This window comes from Pygocentrus nattereri, chromosome 28 (genome assembly GCF_015220715.1).
Source record: "Pygocentrus nattereri isolate fPygNat1 chromosome 28, fPygNat1.pri, whole genome shotgun sequence".
Taxonomy (NCBI): domain Eukaryota; kingdom Metazoa; phylum Chordata; class Actinopteri; order Characiformes; family Serrasalmidae; genus Pygocentrus; species Pygocentrus nattereri.
Genome location: NC_051238.1, coordinates 19,193,485 through 19,215,323, shown reverse-complemented (window position 1 = coordinate 19,215,323; position 21,839 = coordinate 19,193,485). Strand labels below are relative to the sequence as shown.

The 21,839-nt window shown below is 39.1% G+C and overlaps 1 protein-coding gene across 3 annotated transcripts in view; it reads left to right on the top strand.

Annotated features, from left to right (window-relative positions):
- The window catches only part of pi4kab (phosphatidylinositol 4-kinase, catalytic, alpha b), a 47,464-nt gene extending 28,394 nt beyond the window's left edge, over window positions 1–19,070 (top strand). For all 3 annotated transcript variants that reach the window (XM_017719089.2, XM_017719088.2, XM_017719090.2), the window contains 25 exons: window positions 238–394; window positions 950–1,077; window positions 1,200–1,358; window positions 1,545–1,696; window positions 2,227–2,334; window positions 2,439–2,566; window positions 3,244–3,402; window positions 4,621–4,700; window positions 7,414–7,613; window positions 9,013–9,103; window positions 11,073–11,240; window positions 11,413–11,466; window positions 11,677–11,797; window positions 11,910–12,039; window positions 13,368–13,438; window positions 14,369–14,441; window positions 15,106–15,176; window positions 15,261–15,367; window positions 15,456–15,560; window positions 15,728–15,853; window positions 15,987–16,107; window positions 16,285–16,444; window positions 16,559–16,648; window positions 18,020–18,103; window positions 18,886–19,070. In XM_017719089.2, the coding sequence (XP_017574578.2) occupies window positions 238–394; window positions 950–1,077; window positions 1,200–1,358; window positions 1,545–1,696; window positions 2,227–2,334; window positions 2,439–2,566; window positions 3,244–3,402; window positions 4,621–4,700; window positions 7,414–7,613; window positions 9,013–9,103; window positions 11,073–11,240; window positions 11,413–11,466; window positions 11,677–11,797; window positions 11,910–12,039; window positions 13,368–13,438; window positions 14,369–14,441; window positions 15,106–15,176; window positions 15,261–15,367; window positions 15,456–15,560; window positions 15,728–15,853; window positions 15,987–16,107; window positions 16,285–16,444; window positions 16,559–16,648; window positions 18,020–18,103; window positions 18,886–18,937 (2,895 nt within the window). In that variant the 3' untranslated portion in view covers window positions 18,938–19,070. The remainder of the gene's footprint in view (window positions 1–237; window positions 395–949; window positions 1,078–1,199; window positions 1,359–1,544; window positions 1,697–2,226; window positions 2,335–2,438; window positions 2,567–3,243; window positions 3,403–4,620; window positions 4,701–7,413; window positions 7,614–9,012; window positions 9,104–11,072; window positions 11,241–11,412; window positions 11,467–11,676; window positions 11,798–11,909; window positions 12,040–13,367; window positions 13,439–14,368; window positions 14,442–15,105; window positions 15,177–15,260; window positions 15,368–15,455; window positions 15,561–15,727; window positions 15,854–15,986; window positions 16,108–16,284; window positions 16,445–16,558; window positions 16,649–18,019; window positions 18,104–18,885) is intronic.
- The last annotated feature ends 2,769 nt before the right edge of the window (window positions 19,071–21,839 follow it).

Genomic DNA, 21,839 nt, shown 5'->3' with positions numbered 1-21,839 from the left:
ATTACATTACAAGACAATTTTGTCCTCAGAAGAGTTGTTACATATTTAAAAAGCACCTTTAGGTCCTTTTTGCTGGACCTCATCCAGTTATTACTTTATACAAAGTCAAAACATTTCTTTGCCCATTAAACCTTTGGAAAAGTTTGCTGCTGTTGTCAGATTTAGAGTTAAGGCGAGGCTGGTTTCAGTGTAATATGACATTAGTAATACATTGTTCTGACTGTGCGATGTGTGTAGGTGGCGGGTATGTTACAGTTTGCTGCAGCCACACACAGTGAGTCCGACCTGGGCAGACTGATGGTCACGCAGATGAGTGAAGCTTTAGAAGCCAAAGACTCAGACGCTTTTACACAGAGCATGTTCAAAATGACCGCTCTGCTGATCAGCGCTAAAGGTACTGTGTACACTAAACATGAGCTTCTGCTCGTGTTTCATCCACATGGCCCATTATATAATAATAAATGCATATTATGTGCATTATCAGTGTTGTCTTAAAAATAAAAAGCATCTCCAAAATAGTAACTGTGCCAGAGAAGGCAAAAACCCTCTTAACTTTTAAAGCGAGTTAATCTAAAGAGATTTAGTAAAGAGAAATAACTATAAAGCGTTTCTATTGTTGAATTCATAATTCAGTTTTCAAACACTGGTAAGCACAGCTGCTATATTAAAAATAATGTAGAAAAATTTGGATTTAATTTTTTTGGACAAAGGTAGTATTTTGTTCACATTTTTGATGGATCTGTACAAATATACACTACATTAGTGGTGTGTACAATTACCATCACAAATCTAAAGAAGCAAATGTGATTACATTTAAGGTATGGAGAAAATGAAGAAGGCATGGAGAATTATTATTATTATTATTATTATTAATTTTTTTTGCCAAACTGTTTTTGTAATAACGTAAATCCTGTGCTGCTGAGCTCTTACGGCTGCTCTGTCTCTGTAGACTGTGATCCTCAGCTGCTGCACCACTTGTGCTGGTCTCCTCTGAAGATGTTCACCGAGCACGGCATGGAAACAGCCATCGCCTGCTGGGAGTGGTTCCTTGCTGCTCGTAATGGAGTAGAAGTCCCGGTAACACACACGCGTATCTCGTACATGCATGCACACTCACCACTGTGTAAGGAATTCTTGCTGTGATAAATTGTTACTAAAGCCATTTTTTATGCATGTGATTTTATTATATATGTGTCCAGTTTATGCGCGAGATGGCGGGAGCGTGGCACATGACAGTAGAGTTAAAGATGGGCTTGTTTTCGGAGGCGGAGTTAGAGGCAGATCCTCTAGCAGCTTCTGAGGAGAGCCAGCCTATGCCCCGCCCCCCTGACGTTATTCCACATACTCTCTGGATAGAGGTGAGAGTGCATTACTTTAGATAAAGACCTAAGTATTAGGGACAGGAGGGAAAACTTCATGTTGTGATGTTTTGAGTAAAAAAAATGTAAATAAAAATTAAACTAGGAGCATATCATGTTGTGAGTACTGTGATGATGTGTAAGGGGGTGCAAAAGTCTGAGATTTTTGATTTTTTTTTTTTTAAGTTTCTTGTGCAGAGGTTTGAGATCGCTAAGTACTGCAGTGCAGATCAGGTGGAAATTTTCACTGGCGTCCTCCAGAGGGCGCTCTCACTCAGTGTTGGTGGTGCTAAGAGCTGCTTAAACCGCCATGTTGCTGCTATAGGACCACGCTTCAGGTAACAAACACACTACGATACAGTTATTTCAACCAGTGTGTCTGTTATGGTGCACTTACTCTACATACCAGTTTTAATGGCCATATAAAGTGCTGTGCAAAATTCATTAGGAATTATTTAAAACTATCAGCTTGTGTTTTTGCCAATAAAGCACTAACATTATAAAAAATACAAATTAACAAAAAAAACATACAAAAAATCTCTTTTAAAAAGGTTATTAATACCCTGATTAGAAAAATACACTAAGAAGAACATACATTTCTTGACTTTACATATATTTATATAAATTCCATTAGCAGCACACCTGACTTAATTTAATGATTGTTTCACCGTCAAATACCAGCCTCATGTAATCAATGTCTAAATACTGTGCCTACTGATGGAGAGCTTTGGAATGGTTAAGTTGCGGCGCTCACATAAAATCACAATGTAATGTTTATTTGTTTGTATTTATGTATAATGTTTATTGTAAACGCAGCAGACTCATACACTGTGAGATATGACTCTAAGATAAATTGTGCTTGCTTTAGACTCCTGACCTTAGGTCTGACCCTTCTACATGCTGATGTTGTGACCAATGCTACTATACGCAACGTCCTCAGAGAAAAGATCTACTCTACAGCCTTTGATTACTTCAGGTACACACACACATACACCCCACAGACATTTATGCACCGACAGACATCGTCACAAATAAAGTTCACTCTGGTTTAACCGGTGTATCTGTGTTTGTTTATGTCAGTGTTGCTCCAAGGTTCCCTACTCAGCAAGAGAAGCGTCTGCGCGAGGACATCAGCATCATGATCAAGTTCTATGCTTGTCTTCTGTCCGATAAGAAATACCTCACAGCCAACCAGCTTGTCCCACCAGGTGCTCAATTAAAAGATAACTTGAACAGGTTAAATAGGTGGGAAAACATGTAAAGTTCTACAAGCACAAATCCCTGTATTTCAGCCTTTAATCAGTGTGGTATGCAGTGAAGCTTCCTACTTCATTCAAAGCCATTTAATGTGTACTAAAAGCTTAAAGTAACTGACAGCTGACTGCTGAAGTCCATTTTGATGCTTATTACAGTTCTACTTATTGTCCTGCTGCTGCCTATTAAAATGGTATAAGAATCAAAGTCACTTTATTTTACCAAGTGTGTTATACATACCTGACATGGACCTGACAAGTATACAGACTATTTACAAATATCCACGGAAAATAAGACATTAACTAATGGTAAACAAGACAAGAGAGCATATGTATATTTAATGTATTTTTTAAATTATTATTAAAAACCTGTAAATTTGCTTTCTTGTATTAGCTCTCTTGTCCTGTTTTCCATTGTTTTCCACTATCTTATTAACCTGTGTTTTACTCCAACACATAACCAGCTTCTCAAGAAATTTGGAATAATATTGCTACGTTTTATACAGTTATATAAAATTTTCACATATTGTGTCTGATACATTTGATCTGTTATGAATGATTTCATTATCAAATTCCAAAGACTGTCATGACCGTCTTGATATTTGAGGTGATAATTATTCTTGGTGTTGCAGATCCTCAGGATGTGTCTGTAAACAGTCTGTCAGTGATGGCAGTGGCAGATTCCAGAAGCAGCCTGGATGCTGCTGTGGGCTCCAGACAACAAGCCACGCAAGGCTGGATCAACACTTACCCTCTCTCAAGCGGCATGTCCACTTTATCCAAGAAGTCAGGTACACATACGCCAACAACTGATGAAAGCACTCACAAGCCTTACTGCTCTAAAAGCCAAGTGGTAACTGTGAATAGTGAGACTGAGGTTGTAGAATTGATTTTGTAGATATGGAACAAATCACACTTTCCTAAATAACACAAAAACACAATAATGTAACACAATTTAACCAACAGCTTTTGTCACAAGCTAAAGCTAAACTTTAGGCACCTGATTGTGATTTGATCCAACCTGCAGTTAATGTTTTTTTTTTTTCCTTCTTATATTAGAAATTTAAGATGTTTTATTGTAATATGTTTTGTACACTCACCAGCCACTTTATTAGGTTCAGTTGCTTGTTAACACAAATAGCTAATCAGCCAATCACACGGCCGCAATTCAATGCATTTAGGCATGTAGAGGTGGTCAAGACAACTTGCTGAAGTGCAGGCCGAGCATCAGAATGGGGAAGAAAGGGGATTTAAGGGACTTTGAACGTGGCGTGGTTGTTGGTGCCAGACGGGCTGGTCTGAGTATTTCAGAAACTGCTGATCTACTGGGATTTTCACGCACAACCATCTCTAGGGTTTACAGAGAACGGTCCAAAAAAGAGGAAATATCGAAATATGAGCGGTCAGTTGTGTGGACGAAAATGCCTTGTTGATGTGAGAGGTCAGAGGAGAATGGGCAGACTGGTTCCAGATGATAGAAAGGCAACAGGAGCTCAAATAACCAACCAAAATCTCTGAGGAACGTTTCCAACATCTTGCTGAAAGTCTGCCACGAAGAATTAAGGCAGTTCTGAAGGCCAAAGGAGGTCCAACCTTTTACTACCTAATAAAGTGGCTGGTGAGTGTAGATAGAATATTGAGATAAATATGGGTAGGAAAGTAGAATTTCTCAGGTGAGAATAAACTAAGTGTGACATTTCTAAGCCACTCCAATGGTTTGGTAAAGCAGAGATCAAAGTAAGGGCGATGATGTGCTTGTAAGTTAGCAGGAAAAGTCCCCCAAAAACTCTAAGCGCATATGTGTGTGTCATGTGCGAGGGAAACACATTATATGCGGTGAAACTAAATATTACCTGTTGTGAGGCAAAACAGTTCTGTTAGCCAAAGATAAGGATTCGCTATATGGCTTGTCTTGCTTGTGTTATCAATTCCTCATGTGTACCTAATAAAGTGGCCGGTGAGTGTATATTCTCAGGTGAATAATACTGTCTTTGTGCCTCTTCTTCAAGGTCTATCCAAGAAGAGCAATAGAGGGTCTCAGCTACACAAATACTACATGAAGCGCAGGACACTGTTACTGGCCTTATTGGTGCGTCAAGTTTCTATAGATCACATAAATGATTCATTTACCTTTCTTTCACCTTCGTTTTTATGCTGTGCTTATTATACATTTTTTATATGAATTTTGAATTAAACTGAACTATTTGTACACACACAATTTGTCAAAAAAAGGGATTCATGTATTAACAAGCTTAAATTGAGTTTACCTCAAGCTTAAGTGCATCACAGCAGCAGCTCAGTTCACAATCGCAATCAGAAACAATATATCAGCTGTTGAAAAAGATTTTTTTTAAATACATGGCCATTTTGAACTTGATGCCAGCAATACATTTAAGAAAATTCAGGATTTACAGCTGTGTTGCATTACCTCTTCTTTTTACAGCGCTTTGTAAATGTGTGGGAAATGAGGAAATCAACTGCTGTAGTTTTGAAAGTGAAATGTTTTTTTCTGTTCTTGCTTGATACAGGATTTCAGATGCCCAAAATTTCCGGGTCTCCTTTGTTGTATTTTTGATTTCATAATGGGCCAAATGATTTCAGTGTGGGATGGGTGTGACTGCAGGCAGGCCAGTTTATCCCCCCGACTCTTTCAGTGCAGATGAATGCTGTTGTAATATGTGCAGAATGTGGTTTGGAATTGTCTTGCTGAAATACACTAGGCCTTTCCTGAAAAAGATCTTGTCTGGATGGCAGCTTATCTTGCCAAAACCTCTATATATTGTTCAGCATTAATGGTGCCTACATAAATGTGCAAGACACCCATGCCCTGTTGACGAATGCACAGCTACACCATCATGGATCCTGGCTTTTGAACAGTGCAGTGATAACAAGCCAGGGGGTCTTTAGCCAGGTGGACGCAGTGTCCATGATTTTCAAAAAGAATGTCAAATTTTGATTTAACTGACCACAAGACACTTTTCCACTTCACCTCAGTCTGAATGAGTTCAGGTCAAGAGTAGGTGGTAGCGTTTCCGGATCCTGTTTAAATATGGTTTCTTCTTTGCATGGTAGAGTTTTAACTTTGCATTTGTGGATGCAGCAATGAACTGTGTCCACAGACAGTGATTATCACATGTGTTCTGGTGTAATTTCTACTATAGAATCATGTCTGTTTTTACTGTAGTGCTACCTGAGATCACAGCCAGCCAGTACTCATTTTTGGCCTTGTCCTCTGCATATAGAGCTTTCTCTGGATTCTCTAAATCTTTTAATGATATTATGTCCTGTAGATAATAAAATCCCCAAGTTGTTTGCAGTTTTACATTAAGAGATGTTATTTTTTCATGGAGGTTGTGAACCTCTCTACATCTTTACTTACTGACTTGGGATGCTCATTTTTTATCCAATCACATTACACAACTTTACCAGTTTTTTTGTTTTTGTTCCATACCAACTTCTTAAAAACGTATGTGATAAAATATCTGTTTCAACATTAGATATGTTGTTATTGTACTATTTTAGATTAAATTTATAGGGTTTAAATGAGTTGAACGTCATTGCATTCTATTTTTAGCACATACACTTTGCACAGCATCACAGTTTTTTGGGGAAACGGGGTTGTAGAGAACTGCCGTGGAACCTCTTTACACATTCAGCATTTGCCACACAGTTTACTGTGATTAGTCTTTCTCTTAAAATAAAATGATAAACCTCAAAAATCAGTGTGAGTGCTATATTGCTGCTGTCGGAACAAAACCTTGTATCTCCAAAATGGTAACTTTACAGGAGAAGGTAAGAACATACATTACTTTCAAAGTCAATGGAACCACACTTTTTTACAAGTAATTTTTGCCCATTTCTTTTGGTCCATCCTTCATGAGATCCACATCCAATATAAAGGCCAACATGCATTTTCAAATTATGGCAAAAACGGAAAATCAGCAAAAATGGAGATGCAAGGTTTTGTTCTGACAACAGCGATATGTTGTGTCACCATTGTGACATAATGTAATTAAATACAAAGGAGTTGTTACTAACAAAAAGTTAATGACTAAAATGTAACTGAGTAAAAAGTAATTACTGTCTCTGTTTACAACACTTAATTATGCATGAGTAAGAAAAAAAAAACGTCTTTTTTTGCAGTACATTATGGTCAATCATCTTTCAGAAAGCTAATTTTCAAGTAGCAATAAGTCATGGAGGTGTGTTACTTATCTCACTAAGCTGAATTCAGCATAATGATGCATCATTGAGGATGATATTGTCAGCAGTAAAAGTGGCACTCTTAAATAGAACGATCTGGTTTATAGTAATTAGATAGCATAGTGAATAATGTTACAGTATTGTATGCAGGAGATGAGGGATCAGTCCCTGCTTGGACATTAGTGCTGATATTTTAGACTAACTTGGGAAAGTTCCACATTTTGTCTCCACCGAAAAATAATCACACTGGCTCTGGATGCACGAGTCTGCAATATGCTGTAAATTAAGGTGAATTCATGATCACGCTACCTTTTTTCTCTTTTGAGCCCCTGCACTCTAAATTGTCTGCATGGGCCTGAGGCCTACTTCTTAGACAGCAGGATTGAAGGCCTGAACCTTGTTTCCACATGGATTGAGTTTCCATTGTTCTCCCTTTATCCGTGAAGGTGTCCTCTGGGTGCTCTTGGTACATTTTATTTTCAGCTATGGGTATAATGAACATGGGCAGATTAGTGCACATGTGAATTGTGTGTGTAATCCCTGAAAATGTTCACTGTCCGTGTATTTAAATGGTTCATTCAGTCTGTCTTTTTCTGTAGGCCAGTGAGGTGGAACGACTGACCACGTGGTATAACCCACTGGGCACACAGGAGCTGCAGATATCAGCTGAGCAGTCAGTGGAGACCAGCATCATCAACTGGAGGTCTAAGTACATCAGCCTGACTGAAAAACAGTGGAAAGACAACGTCAATCTTGCCTGGAGCATAGCGCCTTACCTTGCCCTTCAGCTGCCTGGCAGGTAATGTGTCAGTTCCTGTTTAAATAGACTCAGAAGCACAGGCATCCACAGAAAATATATATTATGGACTTTCCTATAATAATGATAGGTAGCAGATCAAGACACAGGCTAACAGAGTAATCCTGTACAAATCCATAATCCGAAACCAAGACAAGACACACCGCAAAGACAGCTATAAACAGTAACCTAGGAAAGCAGGAACAGGAAAACAGGCACGTGAACAGCAAACAGTTTTGAGAGGGATGGTGGGGAAGGACAGAGACAGAAAGTTCTAGAACTTCCCCACTTCATATCTCCTCATATTAAAATACACAGCGAGGAGGGCCTGGGTTCGATTCCCCTAACCCTCCCACAGTCCAAAGACATGCAGTCAGGTCGATTGGACATGCTAAATTGCCCCTAGGTGTGAGTGTGTGAGTGTCTGCCCTGCGATGGACTGGTGACCTGTCCAGGATGTGTCCTGCCTTCCGCCCGATGACTGCTGGGATAGGCTCCAGCACCCCCCCGCGACCCTGACACAGAAGCGGCTTAGAAAATGGATGGATGTTCTATAAATTGTACTGGTCATAAGTTCATCTCTAAAAATATTTAGATTTTGATCATCTTTTTGTAGTATGATGAGTCATTCTCAGCCAACATCTTGATGCAGTTATTTAAGTAATTCCAAGTCCAAGACAGAACAAAAATGTCATGACTTACCTCTGCAGATTCAGTAGTATGATTGCCTAAAAACAGTCAATCTTAATAATATATAATTACTTTAAATCATTTGTCATCAGTGGCGTCAGAGATTTTGGAATAATTCTACAATTTTGTGTTCTACAAAAAAAACTGTAAAAAATTATTCATAATCACTATGTAGTAAAGGCAAAGGGAAAGTGAGCTCTACCAAACAGTGGGTCCAGACACAAATACCAACAGGTCCTAAAGGAGGCAAAATCAGGGAAACAGGAATTCGCAGGATAAGATCACCATAATATCACATTTCTCAATATTGGTCTTTCAGTGTCAGAAACGTCTCTTTTCTTGCACAGCATTTAAAACCTACAGCGTGTGGCAAACTTATGCTGCAACAGTTTTGCTCTTATCCACATATTGCTTGACCTGACTGAAAGGTGACTGACAGATCTCGAATCTGTTACTTCATCTTTTGGAAGTTGCCAGAACTGCTGTAAGAACTTCAGCAGTAACCGGTACAGCATGATTATACAGAATGTCTGATGTGCTGTTCAGTGTTGTATTGCACTGTGAAGTTACTGTAGATATCAAGCCCTCCTTAGGACCATATGTGGTCCAGGGAGGTCCATCGTGGGCTATTCATATTTGTTATAATGAACAGAAAACAACCGTTATCCATGTCAACTGAAATGCAAATACAGATACTTCTGTTTTGTCCAAGGTTCAAGAACTCAGAGGCTATTGTCTTAGAAGTCACACGACTGGTGCGCATGAACCCAGGGGCAGTCAGTGACGTTCCAGAAGCTGTAAAGGTAATGCATTCGGTATTAAGTCTTGTCTCTTTCATGAGACACGGTATGCATAAAACAGTGATCATTCATTCTGAGTTAAATCACAAAGACTCAGCACATATCATGGAGCAGCTACCCTTGAAAAATACAACATATTAGACATATTTGAGCACTTTCCTTTTTTTTATTATTTTAATATTGAGAGATGTCTGCATGTACTTTGCCTCTCTGTATTGTATGTGCTTGATGGTATATTATTATTATTATTAGTAGTAGTAGTAGTAGTAGTAGTAGTAGTAGTAGTAGTAGTAGTAGTAGTAGTAGTATTATTAAGTCACTATATGGCCATCTATACATTGCAAGTATATCAGCTTTTTTTGAATTTCCATTCCAGCATTTATATGGATTTGCCCCCTTTTGTGGCCATAACAGCCTCCAGTGTTTTGGGAAGGCTTTCTGCAGCATTTTTGGAGTGTGCCTGTGGGAATTTGTGCCGTTCAGTCAAACAAGCATTTGTGTGGTCCAACACCGATGTTGAAGGAGAAGGCCTGGCTCGCAGTTGATATTCCAGTTAATATCAGCATTTCAGCGGTTGTGTGGTCTACCGCTTCGTGGTTGACACCTGAACTAATTAGGAAGGGTGTCCACATACTTTTGGCTATAAAGTGTATATCACAATTGTTAAAATGATATTTCAAAAATATGATGTCCAATGTCTGTTCCACGTCTAGCTAGTGAAATATCCACATTCTGGTGATGTACATTTCAGTGGGGTGGAGGGAACCAACCTCCACTTTGGAGCCAAATGGTTCCCATGGCAATGTAATGCGTTTCTTTTTCACTCTGCTAAATCAGGACTGGGAAAGACGTGTACCTGGTATGTGCATAAAATTGGCCTGGTTTTGGCAGTTGCTATAAATATTGTTAGTCCATAATTCTGTTTAAGAAAATGGTTTAGATTTTGCCTATGCAGTTTGAAATGTGCTAATTGGCCAGCTATAAATCAACATGGGTGAGGAACCAAGTCACCTTTCTATCCAGAGTCTGTAGCCAGTTGTGTTTCTCTGGATTCCTGGGCACAGCTGATTCCTGCATTGTTAAAAAATACACTCACCAGCCAATTTATTAGTTCAGCTGCTTGTTAACACAAATAGCTAATCAGCCAATCACACGGCCGTAATTTAGGCATGTAGAGGTGGTCATGACAACTTGCATGACAAAGTGCAGACCGAGCATCAGAATGGGGAAGAAAGGGGATTCAAGTGACTTTGAACGTGGCGTGGTTGTTGGTGCCAGACGGGCTGGTCTGAGTATTTCAGAATATTAAAAAATGCTTATCTACTGGGATTTTCATGCAAAACCATCTCTAGGGTTTACAGAGAACTGTTCAAAAAAGAGGAAATGTCCAGTGAGCGTGCAGTTGTGTGGACGAAAATGCCTTGTTGATGTGAGAGGTCAGAGGAGAATGGGCAGACTGGTTCCAGATGATAGAAAGGCAACAGGAACTCAATAACCAACCAAAATCTCTGAGGAACGTTTCCAACACCTTGTTGAAAGTGTGCCACGAAGAATTAAGGCAGTTCTGAAGGCAAAAGGGGGTCCAGCCTTTTACTAGAAGGTGGACCTAATAAAGTGGTCGGTTAGTGGTATATTACAGTAACAAGAGAATATCATTTTAATCCACATTTACCTATTGAATATACTAGATACTTTTAGAGACTATGGCGTTCAAACTGTTTAAAATCTTTCCCAGAATTATTTAGGACTTGTCTTTAGGGCATGTCCACGCAGGCAGTAGTAAAATGCATCAACATGTAATTGGCGTTGACTCCGATAGTAAGCATGTGCACTCATTCAAAATGGAATTCAGAGTTTCATTTCCATAATTTCATTTTGTTACATGGTCTTCTTCACATATCTCAACTCTAAACACTTAACCAGCTGCTTGACTAGAGATCACATGCTTTAAGGTGTGCTTGTTCTCTTGCAGTTTCTGGTGACGTGGCACACCATTGATGCAGACTCTCCTGAGCTTAGCCACATCCTTTGCTGGGCTCCGGCAGATCCGCCTACTGGCCTGTCCTACTTCTCCAGCATGTACCCTCCTCACCCTCTCACAGCTCAGTATGCTGTCCGAGTCCTGCGTTCCTTCCCTCCGGTATAAGACTCCACTTTACTCATGCATTCATACCTTACTCTCATTCTGTCTGGAATGTTTGGATTTTTTCTGGTGTTTCTCTGCTGTTCTAGACCTTTTGTAGATGATGGCAATATCTCAGCAACTTTTGTTGGTGTTCTAACAGAGTATTTTTTTCTCACTCTTTCAACAGGATGCTATTTTGTTTTATATCCCGCAAATTGTACAGGCGCTCCGCTATGACAAGGTTGGCATGCATGCCTGAATAATCTCAAATGATTAAACGTTTATTTTAAATTTGTTTTCTTACATTTTAATCAAACTAGACCTTAAGAATTGCTCGTGTGTGTGTCTTTGTGTCTGTGTGTGTGTGTGTCTGTATCTCTGTGCCTCTGTCTGTCTGTCTGTCTGTGTGTGTGTATGTCTGTGTTTTGTTTTTTTTTTCTTCCATCTATAGATGGGTTATGTCCGAGAGTATATACTTTGGGCAGCACAGAAGTCACAGCTTCTGGCTCATCAGTTCATTTGGAACATGAAGACCAATATCTATACAGATGAAGAGGGACACCAGAAAGACCGTAAATAATCCTATTGTTTTTATTTATTTATTTATTTGATGATTTATATTTAGTGATTTTTAAGTGGAGTGAGTGCATGTCTGTTTTACTCTTGTGTGTGCTTTCTCTCTAGCTGATATTGGAGAGCTACTGGAGCAGCTGGTTGAGGAGATCACAGGCTCTTTGTCTGGTCCTGCCAAAGATTTCTACCAGCGTGAATTTGAATTCTTCAACAAGATCACCAACGTTTCAGCTATTATCAAGTGCGAGCTTTAAACCTCTATTAATGTTTATGCTGTGCCTCGACCAGAATCTGTAGGATATGGCCATGAATCACCCAGCTAGACTGTGGCCCACCCTGCCAAATCATGTAAACTTGAGGGAATTCATACAAACCATTTACGTTTTCACCCAGAATCACATCATTCTGCGCCAAAAAACTCGCTCTTCAGGCCTTTTTGAATAGTTTTCCATTTTTATATTTGTCTACAGTTTGAAACTTGGAGCTTGAAACGCACTGTTGAATAAGTTTACAAGAGAAATTAAATGGTGGCATTAGGACCTTACAGAGGGAAAATGTAAGATAAGCCAGTGATCAGTTAAAATCTATATCAGTCTGTTGACTTAGTATGTTCAATAACTCTTGTGAGTCAGAGGGAAAAGCTTTTTAGGTAAGGTCTGACTGAACAGATTAGTTTCATCTTTGGTGTAAAGATTGTTCCATAGTTGAGAGGCTTTTTTGGGAAAAGCTCTGCCATTCTAATAAAATGGCCTGCACCTTGTGTGGGACAAGAGCCTTTAGATATTTATAGTTCTGCAGTGGCACAGAGGATTAGAGTACCTGAAACACTTACTCAAGTAAAAGTATTGTTACTCCTGTGAAATGAATTAAGTACAAATACCTGTGTACAGGTATAACCACCTAAGTACTGACATAACATCGTTATTGCTGCACATGAAGTTCTTAGTACATGCAGCATCTATCAGCATACAAAGTTAAATTTGTTAGGCGCCACTGTTCTCGTTTTGGGATTCTTTTGATCTAGAACTAAAGAGTAATTTCAGCCATTATGAACAGAGAAGTATTTAGTGTAGCTGCATACTTTACACCTCAATATAACGCCTATAGGTATACTAATATATATATATATATATATATATATATATATATATATATATATATATATATATATATTCTTGTCTGATGTTTTAGGTGTCCACTGCTTTTCAGTGCTTGTACAGTACTGTTTGAACACCTCCAGCCTATTTATTTACTTTTTTTTTCTAAGTGAGAATAAGTTAATAAATCCTGTACACAGAACTTAAGTATAGCCTTTTTATTTTTTGGGCACAATTTCTATTTCTGTATTTAACATGTTGGAAAAAATTAAAACACAAACTGTACGACTGTATTAGTAGGATGCCCCAGTTGTGCCCTTGTGTTCTGCTTTTCTGTTATAATCACAAACTCGGGAGCTTCTGTGCTCATGTGTTTTCTGCATTTCTGAGATTACTTAAAAAAAGAGTTATTGCTTTGTTCATGTTTTAAGTGTGTTTTTCTTCACTTAAACACCAACTTTCATCCTTTCAGACCCATTCCTAAAGGCGAAGAGAGGAGCAGGGCCTGTCTCCGAGCGCTGTCTGAAATTAAAGTCCAACCAGGTTAAGATACTTTTCCTCTGTCACCGCAGACTCCAGTTAGATGAGTGTTACATTAATGAAAACTGCAGTGCTTTTTACATTTTAAGTGGCACAATGTAAGATTTTCTTTTGTTTAGCTCAAATTGAAAGTAGCAGCTGTTTTGCATTAGGAGAAGGAAACATGCTAAAATATGATGTGTGTGCTGCTGTGAGTCTCCCTGTAAACACTGAATTAATTAATTAATTAATTTATTTATTTATTTATTGATTGATTGATTGATTGATTGATTTATTGGGGAAAAGTCTTTTGAAAAGAACATGGAAGAAAATACCAAATTGCAATTATCCATTAGCACCGCAGTTATGGCTATCATAGGACAGTTTCATTATGGGCCTATTCAGGTGCTTTACTTTCAATGTTCGTATACTTTTATATCCCTATATACCCAGAAATACATAATTACATACATACACACAAACCTCTTTTTCTAGTCTTTGCTTTTCTTATGGTAAGTATATTTTGACAATACCTTCCAAATTAATAATCTTTTAATGAAAGAAGGGGAAATAAATAAATAAATAAAGGAAAGAAAGAAAAGGTAAAAATTGGGTCTGATTTCACAAGTTAAACCACGTCCTACATCTTTATATATTGATGTCACATGCACAGGCTCAAAAAGAAGATCTGGCTCAGTGTTTAGGTCTCAAAATTCAAAATCAGCATGATGAAGATATGATGACCATGAAATAGATGAAATAGATATTTCATAATAGATGTACATCCTCGAAAGACACGTCACACTCATTCGCTTGGGGGCGTCTGAAGCACTGACAGTGTCACAAAAGGTTTTTCTGCATGTTGCATGCAATTACACATTTCCACCAGAGATGTCTCTAGTTCCCTAAAACATACATAGTGTAGCTTTAACCTATATAATCATTTCTCCACAGGATGTTATCTGCCCAGTAACCCAGAGGCCATAGTGCTGGACATTGACTACATGTCTGGAACACCAATGCAAAGGTATGTAACATTGCAGTACTGGCAAATTATCATAGGTTCATTATGGTTATCAAAATGTATACTTTGTTAGAAAAGCATAGCCCATCTGTTGCGATGCATAATCTGTTGGATGTGTTTGGATGACGCAAAACTCTAAACCCTCCTCCTTTGTATGGAGAGGTCAGCTGCAGCAATCCTGTGTGCAGAAACTGACCATTTATGAATCGAGTATTGAGAGGCTGACACTCCCAAGCTAACAAGCCAACACTGCGCTTTGAAATGACATCGCTTGAAAACATGCGTAGGCTGTGAAAGTAACTCAGCTGACACTTTTGATAAATCTTGTGGTTTGTGTAGGGTGTTTTGGTGATGCTATCATTCATTAACTCTTTAACAACCTCGTAATTAAGAGATCCATTGATATTGGAGGAAAAATGTAAGTACCGCAGAACATATTAGGTGTGAAACATATTTGTTTACTACAAGACACAATAGCAGCGATATTTTCCCATAGAGAAAACAAACATTGACACTAAATGATAAATGTGACTTCAATGATCTGTTGCACACCTATACAGCGTATGCCAAGTGTTTCAAATAAAGTGGTTCGTGTATGTGGTGTTTGTCCATCTGTCATACCTGAGAAGATACAAACTGAAATGTGTGTTTGTGTGGATCCTGGCAGTGCTGCAAAAGCGCCATACTTGGCCAAGTTTAAGGTGAAGCGCTGTGGAGTCAGTGAGCTGGAGAAAGAAGGTATTTTGTTTAACTTGTATTATAAAACCTATTCATTAATATAATTGTAAAAGTAAGTGCTGGACCTATATGTCTGCATTACAGGTCTGCTGTGTCGGTCAGACTCGCTGGACGAGGCTCGGAATGAGGAGGGGGCCCAGAAGATTTGCTGGCAGGCAGCCATCTTTAAAGTAGGAGACGACTGCCGACAGGTATTCCTTTCATAGCTCCCTTTATTCCTTTTTCTCAAACCTTCTGTGTTTTGAACGTCTCTCACTCTCTCTCTCTCCCTCCTTCTAGGATATGTTGGCTTTGCAGATCATTGGTCTCTTTAAGAATATCTTTCAGCTGGTCGGACTGGATTTGTTCGTCTTTCCTTACAGAGTGGTTGCTACAGCTCCTGGAGTGAGTTTTTCTAGACATACCATATTTAGTGATTTCACCTGCATCTTTTTTCACTTAAGAGCTTCATCTACATTTACAACATACAACAGCTGTTACTGTTGTGCTCCATCCTGTGGCAGAATGCTGCTACTGATTTATTTATTTTTGCTTTGTATATTGTGCTGCAGTGTGGTGTCATTGAGTGTATCCCAGACTGTAAGTCCAGGGATCAGCTGGGACGACAGACAGACTTTGGCATGTATGACTACTTCAGGAACAAGTATGGTGATGAGTCTACACTGGCTTTCCAGAAGGTTATAGCAGTTCCATTCTCCATTCCTTATTATTAGTGTTTGCAGATTTATTTGTCTTTGCATTTATTTTTCTTTACGTGTGTGTGTGTGTGTGTGTGTGTGTGTGTGTGTGTGCGCGCATATGGCGCAACAGGCCAGGTATAACTTCATCCGGAGCATGGCGGCATACAGCCTATTACTTTTCCTGCTCCAGATTAAGGATCGACACAATGGCAACATCATGCTGGACAGCCAGGGACATATCATTCACATCGGTCAGTTTTGAATTAGCCTCAAAGCTCACCCAAATAAGCAAACTGAAAAATATAGATACAGCAGATAAAGATTAGAATGACTAGTGTCCTTTAACTACACGTACATGCCACCCTGCATTATTTACTGTACTTTCACACCAGTCTAATTCACACATTTGCTGTGTTTGACTTCTCCAGACTTTGGCTTCATGTTTGAGAGTTCTCCTGGTGGAAACCTGGGATGGGAGCCTGACATTAAGCTCACTGATGAGATGGTGATGATCATGGGAGGAAAGATGGAAGCCACACCCTTCAAATGGTTCATGGAGATGTGCGTACGTGGCTACCTGGCTGTTAGGTGGGATATGTACACACTCATTAAAGCATTTCTAATACTACGCTCTTTATTAGTGTCTCTGTGTGAGAGAGAAATTGAACGAGGTGTGTTTTTGTTCTCTGCTCTGTGCTGCAGGCCGTATATGGATGCTGTGGTTTCTTTGGTAACACTCATGTTAGACACTGGCCTTCCATGTTTCCGTGGTCAGACCATCAAACTGCTGAAGTGAGTTTTATAAACTATGCTAAAGCAAAGGCAGTAAACCAAATGGTAGGGATGTCCAATCAGATCCTAAGTATTGCTGTTGATGCTGATTAGTGCATATTTTAATTGGTTTAGTGTGGCTATTTCAAGATCCATGTCCGATCCTTGCTATTGTTATTTTACACCATTGTTTAAAATAGTTTACGCCATTGTCATGCTTGTGCCACAAATAAATATTTTCATAAATATTTATAAAACATAAATATTTTATATTTAACTTGCACCATTGAGGTATGTTTTCAGGAGTTAACATATAAAACAATAAAGTTAACAATAAAATTTTTAAATTAAAAGGCAGCACAACAGGTGCACCAGGGAAGTGAAGGCTATCCTGTCTGGTCCAAACTGACTGAAGGGCTACTATGGCACATAAAACAAATTTTTATTGATGGTTACAAGAGAAACATGTCACAACACGCAGTGCATCACACCCTTGAACTGGAGCCACACACCAGTCAGAATGCCTGTGCTAATCACTGTACGCCTGTCAAAGGACCTACAGTGGCCATATGAGCATCAGAACAGGTTCTAGGAGCAATGGAAGAAGGTCATCTGGGTTTTTTTTTTTTTCTTTTTTTCCAAAAACATCAAGTGGACGGGTACATATCCATTTACCTGTGGACGTGATGGCACCAGAATTTCTCAGGAAGCTCTGAGCAATGTTATGCTAGGAAACCCTGGTCTGGGCATTCATGTGGATGTCCATTTGACAGGTGCCACCTACCTTAACATTGTTGCAGAGCAGGTACACAACTTCATGGCACTGCCACACTGCACACATTGTTCAGGAATGTCGTAAGAACGAAGAGTTCTGACGAAGAGTTTGGGCTGTTGCCCTAACCTCGAGATTCCTTAAATCTTAATCTCATCACACATCTGTGGGATGTGCTGGAACAGCAGTCTGATCCACAGCGGCTCCACCTCACAACTTATAGGACTTAAAAGATCTGCTACAAAGGTCTTGATGCCAGATACCTTCAGGGGTCTTGTAGAGTCAGTGGATCTCAGCTATGGCAGCACCAACAGCGTATTAGTCAGATGGGCATAATGTTTTGGCTAATCTGTGTATTTTTTGTTAATAAATAAGAACATTCAGAGGAATTAATTGGCTAAATTGGATTGGTTTCACTAACTTGAAGTGAACACTGTGCAGCTGTATTATCTACAAAAGCTAAAGTAAAGGATTGGTCTCTGTATCCGACCACACTCAGTATTAAAGAACAGGTAAAAACTGGACTGGACATCCTGACCAAATGGTCTTGATGTTACCATTTTTGTACCTGGAAAAGCAGTTTTGTTTAAGATATTTTTGTGTGTGTGTGTGTGTCCTAGGCAGCGTTTTAACCCCAACATGAGTGAGAAGGAGGCAGCTGCCTTCATGATAAAAGTCATCCAGAACTGCTTCCTCAGCAGCAGGTCTCTTTGTCTTTCTTTCTTACCCTCTAGGCCTGGGCTATAACTAAGAATAATTAAGAGTATTTTCTTGTATCGATTATATTTAATAAAAGATCACACATTGTATCCAATAATATTGAATACACTCTGCGCTTTCTGAAGATAATTTTACCTCTGTTTTTGAAACGTATGACAAACATCTGCATTCATGGCTGTTTCTTCTCAAAAAATAAACACAAAAACAACTTGCATACTAATAGCAAGCTGATGCAAATGTCATTAAGCCACATATGCTCTAAGTGTGAGTTCCAAAGCCATTTGCATGCGTTACAAAAATGTCATTATAGGGTAGTTGCTCTGGAATTCAGCTATAGATGCCTGGAGGAAACAATGAGTAATAATATTTTCATGATTTTACAACTTAGTTGAACCATCAGGACACTTAAAGCTTCTCAGATGCCATGTTTATACTCTAAGAAACACCCAGTAGAAACAACAGGGAACTTGCTAACAACTTGTTGTTGCCCATTAATAAGTTATCATTTTTAGAGGAGAATGGGAATAAAACATTACCTGTACATATAATTTGATCTTATCAGCAGACTGTTTAACATTCATCTATAGAGCTCTTTCTCAGTATATTTCAATTGCCACAATTAAAAGCCAATAATTGGCCATATCAGAGTACATCGCCCTAATGCCCAGAGCTGTTGTTCTCATCCTCAAAGTAAAAGTACTGCAGAGCATTTGGTTAATTTTGATACGAATACATTGTAATGTTTTTTGTTTTTGTTCTTTTGCAGGAGCAAAACCTATGACATGATTCAGTACTATCAAAATCAAATCCCATACTGAGGGCCAGATTTAACCTGTGTTAGTGGCAGTGACTTGCGTCAAGCCAGCAAATGAGCCGTGAACCCCGGACACCTGCCTAAAGTTGATGGCGCATGTGTGTGCGTGAGATTCCACATTGTTGGTTTTTTTTTGCGGGGGGGGTGGGGTGGGGGGGGGGGGGGTGTGTTAATGGTTTGAATCCTTTCTCTCGTTTACTGTGGATCATTTTATTTACCTTTTTGTTTAACACTCTCTGCACTTTAAAAGCCTGTAATGCACTTCGATGGCTTAAAAAAATTTATGTAAATATGGATACCTGCAAATCCACCTTGCACCAAATTCATGCTGACCTTATTTACTGTTTACTGCATGACTTCAGTGTCTGTGAGGATACTGTGCAATGTTCATTTTGTGCCAGTGTTACTCACTAGTCAGCGTTCGTAGCTGTTATGTTTCTTTAAAGTGCCACATTATGACTGTTGATTGATAATTGAATGATGTTTGCTGTGCACTTACTCGTAGGACATGTGATTTTGGATGATAGGTTTTTATTGGAAAACTTCTTGCAGTGCTCCTTGTTAGGAATTTAAAATACATTTTCTACAAACATTAAATATGATCAGTGAGAAATTGATGTTTATTTTGGAATAAATTAAACATATTTGATATATCTGTTACATGTCATACTGGGCCGTGATGGCTTTGCAGCCTGCTAACTGCATAATATTCTGTAACGCTGTGTAGCTGCTCTCCTTGCATGATGTGGGACGTCTTTCAAATCAGTAATTAACTGACTTTATTTATTGCTGATGAATTGGCTTTTGAAGCTTTAGAAATGCTCAATGTGCAGTCCTACAGGTATGTTGTATTTAATGATTCCAGCCTATTTCAGCCTTTGGACTATAAAACATTGTCTGTTCCCTTACCTACGGACCAATCACAGCTAAGCCTAAGGTCCTCTTTAACCAGTCACTGCTTGTTTACGGTATGTGCCTATGTGTTGACCAGTTGATTGTGAAGTGATTTTAATATTTGTACACTCGTTTACATGTTTCGCTTGTTTTCTGCCTCTTTTTCTATCCTGCACTGTTTTTCGATGGTTATGAACTGTTATTCTGAACTGAACAAATGTTTAATAAATTATTCAGTGGCAGCAGAATGTTTTCTTCTCTCTCTCTCTGCATCTGGAATAGTAAAGCTGCCATCATGGACATTCTCACACATGTCCTTCTCCTCCTCACTTGTTTATGAATTGTCAAAGATTGCTTGGACAAAAGTGATTGAAGTAAAAACACTCAATAGCCTTAAGTGCTAAACATGATAACTCAGGATTGTCTTTTATTTATATCTAGCATGCATGTGTAGAGAAATTGGATCATGATGGGTTCAAGCTCATTTGTGATGCACAAAATGAAGATGCTGTTTAGTGCGCCATAAATGCTTTTTCAGACGTACTAAAAAAGTCAGTGCTTTCAAAGGAAATATAGTAATACATCTGATACAAATATGAGTCAGGATATAGCCATCCAAGAGGAATTAACAGTTAAAAAAATACACATTTAAGTGCAAAGAGTCTTAGATTTTTTTAACTGCTACAAAGTAAAATATGGTAGCACTTACTGCTATTTAAAGAGACACAGGCTTCCATATCTGGAAATCCAATGGATGAGTCTGGGTTTGGTGGTTGTCAGGAGACAGTACTTGTCTGACTGCATTGTGCCGAGTGTAAAGTTTGGTGGAGGGGGGATTATGGTGTGGGGGTGTTTTTCAGGAGTTGGGCTCGGCCCCTTCGTTCCAGTGAAAGGAACTCTTAATGCTTCGGCAGCAAGAAATTTTGGACAATTTCATGCTCCCAACTTTGGGGACGGCCCCTTCCTGTTCCAACCTGACTGCGCACCAGTGCACAAAGCAGGTCCGTAATGACATGGATGAGTGAGTTTGGTGTGGAAGAACTTGACTGGCCTGCACAGAGTCCTGACCTCAACCCGAGAGAACACCTTTGGGATGAATTAGAGCGGAGACTGTGAGCCAGGCCTTCTCATCCAACATCAGTGTCTGACCTCACTTATGTGCTTCTGGAAGAACGGTCAAAAATTCCCATAAACACTCCTAACCCTTGTGGAAAGCCTACCCAGAAGAGTTGAAGCTGTTATAGCTGCAAAGGGTGGGCCAATGTCATATTAAACCCTATGGATTTAAGAATGGGATCTCACTCAAGTTCATAAGTGTGTAATGGCAGATGACTGAATACTTTTGGCAATATAGTGTATCTACATAAATAGTGGGCTTCTTTCCCTGTTGTTTCTTTGTGGTTACATGTTGGCTCTCTCACTCCCTTTGACCAACCAGTGAACTTGCTGATTGTGGGCTTTAAGGAAAGAACTTTGAAAGGCAGCGTTAATGGTTTTGGTTGGTAATATGCAATTTCTTTGTCTGCTGGGCTGCTCAAGTTTCATTACTCTATACATTACACTTTGGTTAACACTTAAGTAAACGAATATTATAAGCATGCACTTTCATATATAAAACAGTACTGTTTCCATAATGATTGACAAATAACTATGGAGCAAACATAATACACAAATAGCGCATCCCATACTATGGTTACATACCCTTCTACATGATGTCCAAAGGTCTGTTCAGGATGTTTAAAAAAGGATGGCATGAGTTACATTAACGTCGCATTTAAAATGTGAGAGAAGGGTCTCCAGGCTTAGGGCGTCAAAGTCGGATTGTTCTTTGCGGTCCAGATAGGAGGTTCAGATAAGAGTTTGACCTGGTGTGTTTAGCACTCTGAGTCAGAAATTTAGCTGTTGGTTCTCCTTGCAGACATCTTGCCACCTGTAGATGCAGATTTCACGTTATCCAAAAAAGTTCTGATCAGTTTATAAATTAAAAATTGCCAAGTACGCTACAACTGATA